This window comes from Melanerpes formicivorus, unplaced genomic scaffold (genome assembly GCF_026170545.1).
Source record: "Melanerpes formicivorus ecotype bairdi unplaced genomic scaffold, bMelFor1.0.p_v2 SCAF_15, whole genome shotgun sequence".
NCBI lineage: Eukaryota > Metazoa > Chordata > Aves > Piciformes > Picidae > Melanerpes > Melanerpes formicivorus.
The window spans coordinates 7,326,002-7,343,531 of record NW_027142367.1 but is presented as its reverse complement, the minus strand read 5'-3'; the positions used below and the strand labels follow the sequence as shown (position 1 = coordinate 7,343,531).

The following is a 17,530-nucleotide window of genomic DNA, read 5'->3' as shown; positions in this document are numbered from 1 at the left end:
AGGTGCTGAAGAGGCTGCCGTCCCTATGGAGATAAGGTGGGGGAGTGAGGGAGAGGCAGATGAATTCTCGATCAAAGGTTACCCTCTTCCAGGATTTGACGTGATCCAGCCTGGGCAATCCCTTTCCCAGGCGTCGAGGATTGACCACCACCCCCTCCACACCACACGCCCTTACAGACGAAATGAATCCTGAGGAGTCCCGTGGTGCAAACCCCGAAGGTGCATCAGTGAGAGGCAGTGCCTGCTGAGGAAGGATGGTGGTGCTGCCACACATCTTGGTGGCGGCCGCGGCCTGCGGCGGCGGAGGGGGCCGGGCCGCGCCACTCGCCGCCGCCGGCAGATGGCCCCCGCCGCCGCCCTCCCGGGCCAGCCGCAGCGCTGGGGGCCGATCGGGAAAAGGAGGGGCTAGCCTCCCCGCGCTGGATTTCCCATCTCTCTGCCTTCCTCCTTCTCCCTCTCCACGGCGGGGCGGGAGCGATGGCTTCCTGAGAGCGATGCTCCCGGCGGCCGCCTCCACCTCCTCCTCCTCTGCCGCCGGGTGCTCGGTGTGCGCGGGCGGGCGGCTCCCGGCGGCTCTCGCGAGGTGAGGAGGCTGGACCGGGGCGCGGGCGCCAGCCCTCCCGGGGCGGGGGCAGCCACCGCCTCCTCCCGCCCGCGTTTGAGCCGCTGGTGCCGGGCGGGGGGGGAAGCCGGGCGGCGCGGAGAGGCTGGCCGTGTGAGGGGGCGCCGCGTCTGACGGCTGCCTGCGGGCTCTTCTTCCCCTGGAAATGCCCCTCCTGGCCGCGCCGACAGCCGGGGGCGTCATGTAGCGCGGGAGGAGCGGGCTCCGTGGGGCGGGAGAAGCCCCTTCCCTCCGTCCGTGCTCACCGCACACACACACCCCGCACACACGTAGCAGAGAGGCGCACGACCGGCCCTTCTCCGCCCCGCTGTGCTGGTTGCATGCCCACCTTGCCCGGTGCAGGGACGGCCCGTCGCTGAAGCAGCCCCGCCACCGGGCAACCCCGAGCACCTTCGGGCGCCGGGCAGCGCCACCATGGCCGAGGAAAGCTCCGATGTCCCCAAAGAGTTGATCGGTAAGAGAGAGGGCACGGCGGTGGGGATGGGAGGTGGACAGAATGGGGTCCCGGGAAAGGTGTTGCAGGGGTGGGGGGCAAGTTTGGAGGCCGCCGTGCGCGACCCCGGGATGCAGCGGTGACAGTGAGGAGGACTGCAGAGGGACCTAGGGACAGGATCGCGGCGACGAGAGGGAGGGGATGTCAGTGGAGCCGGAGTGAGCTCCACAAGAGCTGGCTGGGGAAGCTGAGGGGGCCCTATGGGTGCCGGAGTGGGGTCGGACGGACTCTGAGAAGGGGGCGGGGGGCGGCGAGGCCGCGCCGCCGGCGCTTGGTTCCGCTGCTGCCCGTGGGGAATGGGCGGGCGGGGGCTGCGGGCCTGCGGCAAGGAGCAGCGAGGCGACCGTGGGCAGGGGCTTTACCCATGTATTGGCCGTGGGCAATGCGGGCTTCTTCGCCGCCCCCAGCCCGCGGCGGGCGGTAGCCGGCAGCCCCGGCCCGGCGCCCTCTGTGCCGAGATCTGCCGACGAGCAGGGCCGAGAGGTGTGCGAGGGCCGGCAGGCGCTCAGTGTAGATGCCCCGGCTCGCCCCTGCCTTCCGCAGCGCCTCCTGGCCGGGGTATCTGCGCCGAGCGCCTCAGTCTGGCGGCCTGCGCTCAGGCTCCGGGCTGTGGCTCTTGTCGTTATTTTTTATTTCCCCCTGGACTTTGTACAATTTAAGATTATTTTTCCGATGTACGTACGAGGGAGCGAGGGTATTTGTAATTAAAGTTTTATGGCCACATGCGCACGCCCCCCGTGTTGCATGGTGTACGCTTAGGAAATCATATGTGACGGTAAAGACCCTGCAGATGCCGTCATCGCGGCTGGGGAGCTTTCGGTAAATGGATCATTAACGCAGTACGTTGGCAACCAGTGTCATCAACAGGTCTGATGCTCTAGATCTGATCCTCAGTCACCTTGCTGAGATCACATTTCCATATTTGGGTGCAATTTTGCCTAGCGAAGAGAGATCTAAAGATCGCATCAACGTGAGAACAGTAATTTAAAGTGTTGCTTTAATGACAGATGGAAACAGAAATTTGTCAGGCAACAACATACACGTTGCATCGAATGCAGTCCTGCAAGCCTTACCGAATTCATTCACACTGTTGCATTTCCTTCAGTTTCATCAGTCAGCACTACAGGTGGCAACTGGTTTTAGTGTTTATAAAATACTGGTAAAAAAGTAGATGGATGGTTACAGATGTTGCAGATTTGTTTGCATGTTTGTTTGTTTCTTCTGTGCAGACAAATAGCTCTATTTGCAGTCCTTGAAGTATACAAGCTGTGTGGTTTGTTTTAGTCTGTAGCTTACTACTAAGAAGTGGAGGGATGGGGAGTGTGCTAGGAGTAGCCATTGTCAGAACTATGAAGTTTTCCTTTTTAAAAATGTCCAGGCATGTTTGAGGTGCTAATAAGTGTTGAGATGTCGTGCATATTATGTGAAAGAGCAAAGTAAGCATCTTCATGGATTCCCTTCTCTGTTGGTGTTGGACAATTTTAAGAATTAGCCCCCCAGATCTGGGACCCTATACCTACCCACTTTGCTTTGTCAGGGGCTCTTCTGGGGGTTGGTTTGATTTCTGTTAGTATTTTGGTGTTTCCACGTTAAAATTTAACATTTTAAATGGAATGTTTGTAGTAACCCCCTGTTTTGAGAACAGGATGAAAGGATGTGCCCTTAACACTTAATGGTTAGAGGGTGGAGATTAAGCTGGGAGTGAGCATGGTTGTGCTTCAGATTTTGTTCTCTGTGACTTTTGGGTCTCGTGGGTCATAGTGTTCAAAAAACCCTCTGTTACTGTTGGTTACCTGGATCTGCTTCTCCAAGGTGCAGGTGCTTGAAGACTCCAGCAGCAGAAATGGATATGCACTTTAAAATACAAACCTTAATATTATGTTTCTATCTCTGTGTTTGAAAACCCATCAAGTCTACTGGCACCCAATGTGTAAGGAAGTGTCCTCAGTCATGTGGGGAATATCTATGAAATCAGTGTATTAACTCTTTGAAGAAGCATTTCCTACCCCTCTGTGAGAGACAGAGCCTTGGAGGAAGCTGCCATGCTAACACTTTTGGGAGTCTTGAGTCTCAGGCCATTTTTTTCCCTATGGCTTGTTACAGTAAGTCTTTTGGAGCTGAGGGCTTGCAGTCACTTTCGCTGCTGCCGTGTGGGACAACAAAGGGAAGCAAGTCTCACCGTGCTCATGCCTTGTGAGGAAGTACCTTGCTAGATACAGGCAATTTGAGCTGTTTGTGGGAGAGGAGAAACCAACAGGCAGAGGCTGGAGGTGGAGGTAACGTAGCAGAGACAGCAGCAATACCTTTCCTTCTGCAAGGAGGCAGAACTTCATGAAAAAGTGTGGACATCTTGCTTCTGGATCCCCAGGCAGGGGCAGAAAGACCAGGATTAGGCATTACCTATGGGAGAGGAAGCCTCAGGGGAACAGCTCACATAAGGAGGATGGGGCTGAACTTTCCCCTGGGCTCTGCTTACCTGGCTGCTCAGGGAAGCTCGCAGCTTGGCTCCTGACCAAGTGGTTGCCCAGGGAGCTGGCTGTGCTGGCTGGCTGCCACGGGGCTGCTGCAGCTTGGGACAGAGTTCTCACTGGGCAAGCTGCTGCTACCGAGGAGCTTTTGTTTCCTGATAGGAAAATTAAAATCCCTGGGGAAAACATGCCGACTCTGCAAAAAGAGCTCTTTCTGGTGGAGAGTCTCTCCAACCAGGCGCGTTTCTGACTTGCACTTCCTCCTGCCCTGCAGGCAGAATGCTGTGGCCTGAGCTAAACGTCCAGGCTTAATAAATGGTGGGTTGTTTGCACTAAGGCACTCTGAGTACTGGATGAAAACTGTGCAGAAAAGTGCTATACAGAGCACTATAATTAAAAGCCTTGGGAAGAGACCACTGAATTTTAGCCCTTAAACTTCAGCGTGCAGGAGGGCAAAGTGTGTGTGTCTGGGGAGGGTGGAGACTGGCCTTTAAAAGAGGACACTTGTAGTGCTGGAAATAGATTAATGTGTTGAAAAGATTCTTTTTCATCCCTTTTCAGTGGGAGCTGGGGAGTCAGAGTTACAGAAGGTGCCAAATTGGCTCTTCTAGATGAACTTCTCTGTTTATCTCCAAGTTACATCAGTGTCAGTAGTTGTATAAGCTTTCTGACATGGTTTCCTGTGTCTATATTCCCTTCAGGCCAGGCTACAAACATTTAGGGGGAAAGCTGGTGCCTTTGGTACTTGGCAGGGAAGGCATGCATGTTTATGCATGTACATATTGAAACACTATGATAATTAATTTAACTTTGGTGTTAGCACTGGGAGGTGGTTACATTGTCACTGGGACTTGGACTGAGACCAATGTTGCCTTCCAGTACATCCACTACATTAGTGTCTAGAAGTCAGCTTGGTTTACTTTGCAAATTAAGTGTGCAAAATATGCAAACACTTGCTTTTCAGTTATCTGACCCATTTAGCTTCCCTGATATTAACAACAAGCAGGGTTGGTTTTTGTTTTGTTTGTTTGGGGTTTTTTTTGCAATGCAAGAAGATAATTTGCTTTAGCAAGCTTCTCAGGTACAGATAATACCAAGTGGGGAATTTGTGCTTTCCCAGAGTAGAGCTAAGCAGTGCTGGGGCTTGTCTTGAGAATGTTTTTGATGTGGAAGTACTGCTGGAAAGAAGTATCAAACTGTGTTTAGAATCCTGGCATATGAAATTGATAGTCCTGGGGTGGTAGACATTGTTGTGGAGGTGACATACTTACAGAAGTTTTCCTTGCGTTATGTTGGTTTAGTACTGGTGCGTGTGGATGAGTGCAAGCAGTTTTGTTCTCACACTGATGCTGAAGGTCTTTAACTGAGGTGTTTTCTTTTATTTCAGAAAGTGTCAGGGATGTTATTGGGAGGAAAATCAAAATTTCAGTCAAGAAGAAAGTAAAGCTGGAAATCAAGGGAGATAAAGTGGATAACAGAATATTGGTAAGTATGATAAACCACTCTGATTATCTGTGTGAAGGAAAAGCCTCTATCTGTTCAGGAGGCATTAATTCTCTGGAAGGATTCTTTGAACTTGATGTGTGGTATATGGTGTACATAAAACTTATTTTCCTACTTTGTCTTGATCTTGCACAGCAAGTTGATGTTCAGGCATTCACATGTACATGCATGTTTAGCACTGAGTTGCTCTTCAGAGTTAGGGCTTTGTGTTGTGGACTGATGTGGAGCATGCTATTATTAGAATCTGTTCTAAAATAATTTGCTGCCTTTGCTGGTTAGGTTTTCAGTTTGCAGCCATATGGATTTTAGTGGATAAGAAATTCAAAATTGTTTGTAGAATTGTGTATCTTTTGAGAATCTTCTGAAGCTGTTGCACAATTAATAGAATAGAATTAAGCAGGTTGGAAAAGACCTTTGAGATCATCAAGTCCAGCCCATCACCCAACACCGTCTAATCAACTAAATCATGGCACCAAGTGCCTCATCTAGTCTCTTCTTAAACACTTCCTGTGATGGTGACTCCACCACCTCGCTGGGCAGTCCATTCCAATGGCCAGTCACTCTGTGAAGAGCTTCTTCTTAACATCCAGCCTGAACCTCCCCTGGTGCAGCTTGAGACTGTGTCCTCTTTTTCTGGTGCTGGTTGCCTGGGAGAAGAGACCAAGCCCCACCTGGATACAACCTCCCTTCAGGTAGTTGTAGACAGCAATAAGGTCTCCTCTGAGCCACCTCTTCTCCAGGCTAAGAAACCCCAGCTCCCTCAGCCTCTCCTCATAGGGCTTGTGCCCTAAACCCCTCCCCAGCTTTGCTGCCCTTGTCTGGACACATTCCAGCAAGTCAACATCTTTCCTAAGTCCTCTTGTCTAGATCATCAGTAAAGATCTTGAACAGGATGGGGCCTAACGCTGATCCTTGGGGCACACCACTGGTGCCTGGCTGCCAGCTGGATGTGGCACCATTCACCACCACTCTCTGGGCTCAGCCCTCCAGCCAGTTCCTAACCCAGTGCAGAGTGCTGCTGTCCAAGCCATGGGCTGACAGCTTGGCCAAGATTTTGCTGTGGAGGACGGTGTCAAAGGCCTTGCTGAACTCCAGGTAGACTACATCCACAGCCTTCCCCACATCTACCAGGTGGTTACCTGATCATAGAAGGAGATCAGGTTGGAAAAGTAAAAATAGAACTATTGTGGTTTTTGAACTCAAATGTTTATTTGTACTTTGTGATATTCTTTATCAAGTCATACATCTGCATTTGAAAAATGAAAGTTGAATGCATGGAATCCTCCATTGTTGTTCCTAAAACTGTAGTGGAGGAAATGTGTGAAATTAATCTCACTTAAGTATGCTTTTCTGTTTTCTCCACAATAGTTTCTCTGGCCTGTGTTAATGAGCTGGTATGCTTGTATACTACCTTGAATACTTCTATAGGTGAAGAGAGATGGAACTTTTTTTCTTTATTCTTTTGATACCTCTCTATCAGGAGAACTAGAGTAACAAACATGAATAATTATGTGCACTTGCAGTCCCGAAAGCCAGTCACATCCTGGGCTGCATCAAAGGAAGTGTGGCCAGCAGGTCAAGAGAGGTGATTCTCCCCCTCTACTCAGCTCTGGTGAGACCCCACCTGGAGTACTGTGTCCAGTTCTGAAGCCCCTATTACAAGAGGGATATGGACGTGCTGGAACATGTCCAGAGAAGGGCCACAAGGATGATCAGAGGGCTGGAACACCTCTCCTATGAGGACAGACTGAAGGAGTTGGGGCTGTTCAGTCTGCAGAAGAGAAGGCTCTGAGGTGACCTAATTGTGGCCTTCCAGTATCTGAAGGGGGCCTCCAAGAAGGCTGGGGAAGGACTTCTCAGGATGTCAGGTAGTGATAGGACTAGGGGGAATGGAATGAAGCTGGAGGTGGGGAGATTCAGGCTGGACGTGGGGAGGAAGTTCTTCCCCATGAGAGTGGTGAAGCCCTGGAATGGGTTGTCCAGGGAGGTGGTCGAGGCCCTGTCCCTGGAGGTGTTTAAGACCAGTCTGGATGAGGCTCTGGCCAGGCTGATCTAGTGTGGGGTGTCCGTGCCCATGGCAGGGGGGTTGGAGCTAGATGATCCTTGTGGTCCCTTCCAACCCTGACTGATACTATGATACTAACTACAGTGCTGCTGTAATGTTTTTCAAGATATTTGAGATTTGGTGCTTTGTGTCAGTAAAATTGCTATTGCATATTTAAAAGTTGCATTGCCAAACCCATTGTTACAGATTTTTAGGCACATGCAGATGTACCTTAAAACCCACAACTTACTAATCAGTTTCGAACCACCTTTGTAAAGTACATGTTGATTATCTCTGGGGCAGTAAGACTGTAGATAATGGTCTACTTTTCAATGAGAGCAGCTACTTAAGGAATTTGAAATATTTTTCCCCCCAGTATCTACCCATGTTATATGTAGCTCCTGGAGTTACAGTGTCTGTACTGGAAATAGGTTGAGTATGAGAGTGTTGGTTGGATTGTGTCTATTTATTTGAAAGCCTAACGCTTCCACCGGAGTGGTAACACGTGATTGACACTTTGATATGCACAGAATCATTACTGTTATCAATAGTGAAATATATTGTGGAAATGCTGAAATTCTGATCTGATTTGTCTGTGAAGTTTCTCAGGGGTGTACTACTCAGCAGTAAAATACTGGAATGTGACAACTCAGATGTTTTTTCTCTCTTTAATCTTCTAAGCTCTCAGGTGTGGGACTTTGACCTTTTATGACTGAGGAGATGCTGAAAGGGAAAGAACCCATTCTAGGAGGTTCACAAGCTAGTGAGCACTTCCTGTGTTCCTGCATGTTGTCTTCAGTGAACAGGATAAACCTTTCAAGGGGATGAATCCCTGAAGGGCATGTTGTCTGGAAGAGGCATTTGTTCTTTGATGCAAAAATGCAGGGGATTTATATTGTGAAAAATAAGAAATAAAGAGTGTGTTGATGGTAGAGAAATTGACTGCTGCGCCTGGATTTTGTTTTCTTCATCCACAGAAGGAAACTGCCCTGTTCATACCTGTACAAATCACTAATGGCATTTTTTTACAGTGCTTGTCTAATTGCATATGTGTATCTTTCTGTGGGTTTTTTGTTAGTTTTGTTCTGGTTAGTTGGTTTGTTTGTTTGGTTTTTCTTCTCTGAACTGTTGAGCGTTGTCTGCTGTGGCAGAGGCCAATGGAGATTGTGGTTCCTTTTGAAGATGCACAGTTCTCTGAAATGCAGAGTGCTCTGATAAAAATGACAGTGGTGACATCTTAAGCTGGGTACCTCAAAATAGTGGACACTTCTTTGTCTTACTCTGTCTTCACAGTCTTACTTCTTACCTGTGAAGCAGAGAAGATATACCTCCTCAAAAGAGCAACTTACTTAGAAGCAAGTGAAGCTGTATTTACAACCAAAAACTACACTCTACAATGGAAAGCAATGGATATATACAAAATACAAACTAAAACTACCACACAAATAATTAACCTTGCTTCAGAAATATGCAGCTGCTTAATACTAAATGCCACAGGAAAGCTGCCAACAGAAGTAAGAATTTTTATACTCTAAGCTGGGACTTAACAGTATTCAGTAAATAATACATATGGCTGTGTTCTGACCAGGGTGGGTAAAACTGAACACTGAACTACTATGCCTTGGGTGAGCATGTCAAACTGGATGTTGAGTGGAATGTTGGCAGCAAAAGCAATTTAGTAATTAAAGCCTATAACCTTAAGTGTATGCACCAAAGGACTCAAACGTGATTTTCATGGGCAACCTTCATGCCAGTTCTCCTCCACTCCTGAGAGCTTGGTTTTGAAATGTTAATCTTCTGATCTTTAGTGCACAAGTGGCAATGAATTGTTTCAAGATTTTGAGTTAAATTTTACTAGTAGTTGGGTATTCACAAGAAAATTAGGTAGCACACCTTGGGTCCAGCACTTAATAGGGATAAAATACCAGTTGCTCTCAATTTAGCTAACCTCAAAGCCATGGTGGAATGTGCTCACGGTTTTAGAGGTTGATTGCAGAGGTTGTCACTGAATCCTGGCACCCAAATCTCTGCTTTAATTCAATGATCTCTCATCCTTCCTTTGTAGGAAAATCCAGCACAATCAGTACCACTTTAGGAGTGGGAAATTGTTTTAAAATGGCTGCACTTGGCAGATATCTATAAAAACACTTGACCTCTGGCCCTGCTGTTCATAGTGTATTTGAGGTGCAGAGTACTGGGAATATGGATATAACCATTTACTTAAGTCACTCTGCTATAGGAAACTCCTCTGATAATTAAGATGGAAATTGGAATCTGAGATGAAAGAAAAACCAGTGCAAAACCCCTGGTGTTGCTTGAAATAAGGTCCTGGTTTTAAACTTATGAAATTGGTGGATAAAATCTTTTCTTCTCCTAAGGTGCTTAAGGATCTCAGTTTTGATCAGGATAGGGCTGAGTGCCAGCGCTCTGGAGCAACATGAGGAGCTTTGGTCAAGGCTTCTCCCGGTTCTTTGGGTCACAGTCCTGTGCCATGTCTTGTGCAGGCATCCAGATTGTGGCAGAGCCCTTGGGCAGGCTGTCCTAGCTGGCTTCATGTGGCCTCAGCCAAAGATGGAGTTCTGCTCTAGGTAAAGGCCCCACTGTGTTTAGCTTCAGTATGGCTCTACAGTACAACTACAGCAGTAGTCTTACTGAGAAAATAGATAAGGATGACCCTGTTTTGTAATCGGCTGAGAATTGCTTTGGCTTTGTGAGACTGTCTTGGTTAAACTGCCTTTCTTATGAGGGGAAGGTTTAAGGCTGAGTGGCTGCTGTGTTCCTCACACTGCAACTTCTGACCTTCTCTCTAGTTTCAGCTTGAGCTGATAGGGGTATGTAGACGTCTCGGTTGTAATGATAGTAGAGTCGGCTTTGTGGGGAGGAGGGAAAGGTAGTCAGAAAAAGAGGAAGTTTACTCCTACTCCCTTCTGTGAGTACCATAGAGGTTGAGGCTGAATGTCCTGTCCATGAGAAAGATTTCAGTGTTTTGTCTTGGGTTGTTTTTCCTCTTTTTATCTTTCCCAGAGGCTTCAGCGATTGTCACATTACACTTACAGATAAACCCTGGTAGGAAACTGCACTTCTAAGTTTTAGTGTTTGTGGTGCCTTTTCCCTCCTCAAAATGGCCAAGGTATCTGTACAGCATTTTGCTGAATATTTCCCATTGCAGTTTCTTCTTATCTGATTTATTGTAATTAGTAGCAGTCACTGGGCTGTTGAATATCTAAGATAAAGGCAATATGTTAGCTATATCTGACAAACTCCTTCTGAAATAGTGAAGTTGGATAGTGAATGAAGCTGGAGGTGGGGAGATTCAGGCTAGATGTGAGGAGGAGGTTCTTCACCATGAGAGTGGTGAAACCCTGGAATGGGTTGTCCAGGGAGATGGTTGAGGCCCCATCCCTGGAGGTGTTTAAGACCAGGCTGGATGAGGCTCTGGCCAGGCTGATCTAGTGTGGGGTGTCCCTGCCCATGGCAGGGGGGTTGGAACTAGATGATCCTTGTGGTCCCTTCCAACCCTGACTGATACTATGATACTACTATGAAGTTTTCAAGATTCCTCTAAATTTTTCTTTCTTTACTAAGTAAAAGAGATTCTTTCTAGTCTTTGAGTTTTCTTTTGCATTCCAAAATGCTATTTTAGACCCTAAAGATGAGGAAATATTGGAAATGACTGTGCTGTTCGGTCAGTCTGGTTTGGGTTTTTTGGTTGGTTTTTTTTTTTCCACCTTGTTGTTGTATTTTGGGGTGGGTGACTTTTTGGTTTTGTGTTGTTTGTTTGTTGTTTTTGTGTGTGTGTGTGTGGTTTATCGTTGGTTTGTTGGGCTTTTTTTGCTTGCTTGTTTGCTTTTTAAAATACTTTCCTAACCTTAAGGCCATAGAATAATAGTGTAATGAGCTGTAGTGACCAACAGTGCTTTATTAGGAAATCCCATTGAGGAATCTCTGTCATGTTGCTGCCTCAGGTAATTGACATTCTCTGTGTCAAAATATGGTGGTGGTACTTGTGGAAGTGGGACAGTTGCTTTGGCAGGTGGCTCTCCCAAAAATGTACTCAATGCGCAACAGGGATTCAAGTGGAAGTGATTTGTATGTCCTTGTCACTTTCTTTGGGACATATGTTTCCATGGGCTTTTAAATCAAAATTTGTAGTTGACTCCTGTCAAACAGGTTTATATCTGTTCCACGCATATGATCTGAGATTTCACATTCTGCTTCTACAGACTCACTTATAAAGACTACAATTCTAATTTAAGAAATATATATTATTATTTGCTTTTAAAGAAGGAATTATGGCCATCTTGTGAACTGTCCCTATGGCTTCTGAGTAGTGCTTGACCAACCCAGCTGACTGTGCTGAAGCAGCTGAGAAAAGCTTGTATGAGATGTTGTGCCTGTTGAGAGCAGCCTCTGAGTAGAGGCAGTAATATTTTACACTGCCAAAACTATTTTGGGATTAAAAGCTCTGGCACTTGTTTTCCATTGCTCATCTTTGTCTTGATCCAACCATGATGTTTTGTTTGAACAGAGATGAATTTCTCCCTCTGTGTAGGTGCAAATGTCTTGCTTGTATTAAATCACTAAGGGCATGCAGCTCACAGGGTTGTCCAAGGTTAGTGTTACATAAAATGTGTGCTATCTTGCATAGTGTATCATGACAGCTGGTGTGTGATAATGATGTTAAATATGGACATTCTTCTAAAATAATGGTGTTTCCTCTTCCCTGCCCAGAACATCATTGACTATTATGACATACATCTCAAGTATGTTTATGAAGATGAAAGGAAGTAGGTGTTAGTGCATTCCTCATGTCAGGAAATCTAAATGAAGTGAGGTAGAGTAATCACGAAACACTTACATGTGAAAATGTATTTTAATACACTTACAAGGTGCCTCTTAGAAAACAGTTGAACTGTGGCCAATAAGACTGCTACAGAAAACTGAAATAATGAGAGTACTGCTGGAAAGAGAATCTATTAATACAGTCATGCAATATCATCCCAAAATAGGAAGTGTTTTAAAAAGGCCTAATTCATTTGCATGCAAGTTTTACTAAACTCTACCTTTGCATTGTACACTGATCTATAAGGTTACTTTTAATGAGTGGGAAGGTTTGCAGACTTACGTGTTCTGGTCCTGTGATAGCACATGCAGATGTTGAAATCCTCTTTGTTGAGATGTTTCCACCTCTGGGAAGGGAAATTAGCTGTCATAGGAATCACCCAGTCTGAGAGGAATGGTTCCTTTTTCTTTGGATTTGTGGGGCTGGAAATTACATTTTCCCCTTCAATTTCCACTCTGAATTCCTACTTGCAGTTTTTCTTTTCCTCTTCCCTTTACTCAAAGGATCAGTTGTGGACAGAACCTTGTCTTGTGTTTATATCGATGTTGACACACTTTTTAGCATAATAATAAACTCTGAGGCTCCTTTCCCTCAGGTTTGTCTGCAGTAAGGGTAAGATCTAATCTACTCACTTAATTAAATTGGCCTTTGACCAAAAGGAAACAGTCCTCATTCTCTGGCTACCCAGGCAAAATGTAGATTTTTGACAGTCCTGGAACTTCTGTGTCCTTTTGTGTGTATCTCTGCCCTGACACATGGTTGAAGCAAGATTTCTTGTGTATTCTCTGCATGCTTTGGAAGGATAGTGCAGCTATTACACCAGGAGAAATCAGGCTTGCTTGCTCTCCCTTTCTCTAGTTTTGGCCAACTTGCACAAGTAGGGAGAGGTAAGAAAAGGTAGCTCCTCTTTTGATTCCCTGCAAGTACCTGCCTTTGTTCTGCCTCATGTACTTTGCCTGTGCACACCCACCTGTGGGCATATATATCCTTATCTGTGTTCTGGAAAAGGAAATGTAAACATTATCTCTCTCTTACTGGCTTCTGGGTTTTTCTTCACAGCTGTCAGGAAAAAAAGGAGTGGTGGGAGGCAGGGATCCACTATGGCTGTGAATTGTTCACGGGATCTTCCTTCTGTCAATTTTTCATAACCCAATTAAAAAACACTTTGGTTTTTTTTTTAACTGTCACACTCTTTCTACTTCTTTTCCTGAATATACAATGTTCCAAAGTAGTTTGCTAATGTAGTTTTGGTTTCAGAGGGCTTGACTCCCTGCCACCATTATTTATTAAATGAAGCCTTGCTAAGCAAGGATTTGCATTGAAATCGGTTTATAAAAGGGGCAGAAGACTGGCTATTGCATATCATTTCCCAAAAGCTGGAAAGAAAAAATAGAAAATGAGTGTTAAGGTCAACTTCTTGTCTCAGTTCACTCTTCTCCAGTGATGGCTTTTTGTGTTTTTTATTTTTTTTTCCTAACAAAGAGAAGGCTTGGAAGGGAGCAGAATGTGTGTTATTTGGTAGACCAATATAAATGCAAAAACCTTCTCCTTTATTTTTTTTCCTCACTACTTGTTTTGTCTGCATGAAGATATTCATTCTAAGGAAAGGGCTGTCACACAGGGAATGTGGTTCACTTTGCTGTAAGTGGTGTGGAGGAGGACACAGTAAGCTTGAGAAAGGCCACAAGGGCTGCTAATTGAAAAGTTAATGCAGCATACTGTGAAAAATGCTTCTTGTTGCTCAGAGTCCCTCTTGTCAACCATCATTGTGGTGGAAAATGGGTGAATTTCACTGAATTGTCTGATTATCAAAATACTTACATTGGATCACCTACAATTCTGTATATTTTTTTTCTCATGGTGGTGGTAATTCAGTGCCATGTAAAGTAATTACAAGTTAGGATGTAAAATTATTCTTTAAAGATAATTGCTGCTAACTGTGCTTTGCACTGCTACCGGACTTCTCAAGATGATTTCTGCCTGTGTTCCTGGCTAATCTGTCCCTGTGTCCACAGCACCCACTCTGTGGCAACTCCAAGTGATATCTTTTTGCTAGTGCTAGCTTCCCTAATAAGATAATTTAAGATGACAAAGCTAATATGATATAAATTTAATTGTAAGAGCCAGAGTCTGATAACTCAACACTTCTGAAACAGACTTAACCAAATTAGTTGGCCTGCTTGATGAGGGGAAGAGCAGCCTCGGCTTGGGGAGTTGTGGTACTGGAGTAAGGTCCAAAGAGGTGTGGGATGTGATTTTTAACATTAGCAAACAGAAACAAGTTTCTGCTGATGGGTATAGAGTTCGGAGAAAAAGTCTCATTGCTGGTGGTGAGCCTGGCCCCATGGGGACCAGGGTAGCAGCTTCTGGGAAAGCAATCAGGAGGTGGGGTTTTAGCAAAACAGAAGGCTTCCCTCCTCAGCCAAAAGGTATTTGATCATTGCTGTATCACTATCACTCTTCAGGGGGCTTCGTAAATGAATCTGAGAACACCTGTCCCTTTGAATAAATGTAAATTAAAAGGGTCGGTATTTCCTGGGAGGCTAATGCAAAGGTACTTGCATGACAGAGCCTGTGAGCAAGCAAGGAGCAGGGCCTACTTGGATGTTGTGCAGCCTGTTCCCTTGAGTGACAAGTAGCATTTGTATCGCTGCATACTGTAGAAGGCCTGTGTGACAGCAGGGTGGGCTTCTGAGAATGCAAAAACAGAAGGGGAGAATATGGGCCTGCTGCCCCCTTGGCATTTCTGTCCTGCCTTGCTCTTTCAGGTGATGTTTATTTCTGTGCTTTTCAGACAGATGGATAATTAGATATAAATCCTCTCCCCTTCTGGCAGTTACAGTGGTGGTCAGCAGCATGCTGCATGTGAAGTGGGCAGTGGTGTCGTTGGGGGTGTCTGGAAACACTCTAATAGCCAGGGCCTAGGAGGCTGAGGTCATGTGAAGCAAGCCATTTCCATTTCTTGCTCTGGAGTGCTTGAAAGGTGCTTGCTGGAGTCATGTCTTTGTGGAATAAAATCTCCAGGCACATGTCTCTTTCTCTGAACACATTCTCAGTTTCCCAATTGAACAGCAATCCTCCACTTGTGCCTAAACCTGACAAAGCACTGCTTTTGTAGGGCATTGTGAATTACTGAGGATTTGAGCTAAGCTATAGATACTTACTTATTTTGGGTCCTGGTAGGAAAACAAGGAGGTGATGGAGCTGCTGCAAAGCCCTTTCCACTTGGGTTCTGATTAGCAGAAGTGAGTGGCTCTTGACCCTGATCTGAATTGGGAGATGGAGCACTGCTATTTGTTCAGAGGCAATCTTTGAATGAAAAGGCTTCTCCCTCTCTGCCTTCAAGACCATTAGCAGGATTGAAACTACTCACATAAAACTGTTGATAAAGGGGAAGCCAAGAATGAGACAATCTTACAGCTGTGTATGTGAGCTTCTGCTCCAGTGTAGCACTTGAGGAGCCTTAGGGGAGGAAGAGTGAAGGTAGGTCAGTACAGATGCTTGGATTTTTATTACAGCTGGCGTTAGCTGATCATCTTATCTTCTCATGTTTACAATGTTGCTAGTAAATATTTGAAGAAATGCTGTCTCTGCTAGGTGCTGATGTATTGATCAGTAATAATTTATGCCCTCTTATTCTTATCCCACATCTAAAATATATATTTAAAGTATACCATGAAAATGCATTTTAAGCATAACAAGCGTTTGACTCCACCACTCTTCTCATCTGCACTTTGTACGTGTCAGGAAAGCATGGTGTTTGGGCTTTGGGCTTTCAAGGTGCTGAAAAGCCTGCTTCTTTTTGAGGAAGGATATCGATTTGCACTGTGTCTATAACTGTTGCATATACTGAGTATATTTATGCTCTTTCTCTCCTACCTTGGTATCTCCCTCTTTGCTGTCTTTCCACTTCTGTGTTTCAGCAAGTTCCCAGAAACTTTCCTGTCTGTACATCATTAGTCAGGACTTGGGTTTGCTTTTCAGTCTCCCCCTCCTCACACTAGTATGCCCAATTTCCCAACAGTGTATTCCCTACTTTCTGTTTTCTTTCCTTACAGAGATAATAAAGCATCTTCCTAAGACCCCAGTATCCCCAGAAATGTGGGGATGATGGACAGAACACAATGCTGTGATGCTAGAAATATTGATGGCTGCCGTAAACTTGTTCTGTATTCGATTTTACCCTATTCTGCTAGCCAATTTCTCTCATTTCATCAAAATCTATTCTAGATCTATGTTATTTGTGTCAGGGAAGCAGCTTGGTTCATGCTGGGCATATGGAGCTATTAGTATAATCTGGCTTTAGGTTCTTTCCACCTTTCTCAAAGCAGCTTGCTTTGGTTAAAAAAGCAAACAAAAAAAACCCAGCAACAAACACCCAAACAAATGCTAGCAGCTCAGCAGAGTGCTGTGCAAATTCTGTTTGTCCTGAGGGCAATCAAGACAGTATGACCGACACAACTCACTTGCATTTGCTCTCTCCATCTCTCTAGGCAGGGGCTGAAAGAAGACAAAAAGTAAACCCAAAACAATGGCAATTTAGAAGCAGTTAGCTGGGAGAGCAGAATAAAAGATTGTAAAATGGCTTTAAAAGGCTTTCAACTGTGAATACAATGCTTGTTACAAGTTTTTATACTTTTCCCTTTGCTCTGGGAAGACATCTTCGAGGAGATTTGACTCTGCCAATGAATTTAAATGTATTTTACATAAACTGTGCTATTTTCCTCACAAATTATTTCAAAGCCACTTTTCTATCATTTACTTGCATAGCTAACACCATGTAGGCAAACTGCAGGGGAAGCTGAACGCTGACTCTCAGGCTTCTATGTAGTTATGCCACCTAAAGTTTGGAGAAAGCTGGATGTCTGGAGAAGAGCCTGTATGCAGTCTTTAGCCAAATGCCAACAAAAGTCATCAGGAGCAGCCTGGTAAAGCAGGGGTGTATGTTTTCATTCAGTTCTAAACAGTTGCTGGGTTTTTGCCTGCACTGAATACTATTAACGGTGCAGGTCTCAACTCCTAAAAGTTGCATATTCAAATTAGAAAGATTTTAGGTGGTTGTAGGATTAAAGCCAACACAGAAAACACACTGTGTTTTTGCTCTCATTGTTAAACTATGATCTTTGTCAGCTGGCAGAGATTATAATATAAACGTAGTAAGTGCTTATTGTGAGCTTTGGAAAGATATTTTCCCCTGTTAAATATTTTGACAACACGTAGCAAAGTTTACAAACCCTGAAGATGAGTTGGTTTGCTGTGGTATTTCCAGTGTAATGCTATCCTTTTAAAGTATTTCCTGTAACACTATGAGATGGATGTGCTGTTGTCTGTATGTGCGTGAAATTCTGTGAAATTGAAATCCTGCAGGTTTTTGCATGGTATTAATTCATCACAATGTAGCCTTAATGCAATCTTAGTAGCTCTTTGTTCAGCCTGAGTGGTTAAGTCCTCCCAAAAGACATTATTTATCTATTTTTTTTTCTCCCCCTCCCCCTGTTTATTTTTCTATTTTTATCTTTCATTGTTTATTTTAGAATGGTCCTTCTGTTGCTTACTC

At 45.1% G+C, this 17,530-nt stretch overlaps 1 protein-coding gene across 2 annotated transcripts in view; it reads left to right on the top strand.

Moving 5' to 3' along the window:
* The first annotated feature begins 652 nt into the window (after positions 1-652).
* The window catches only part of CARMIL1 (capping protein regulator and myosin 1 linker 1), a 223,183-nt gene continuing 206,305 nt past the window's right edge, over positions 653-17,530 (top strand). For both annotated transcript variants that reach the window (XM_068147531.1, XM_068147530.1), the window contains exons 1-2: positions 653-1,076; positions 4,971-5,068. In XM_068147531.1, the coding sequence (XP_068003632.1) occupies positions 1,037-1,076; positions 4,971-5,068 (138 nt within the window). In that variant the 5' untranslated portion in view covers positions 653-1,036. The remainder of the gene's footprint in view (positions 1,077-4,970; positions 5,069-17,530) is intronic.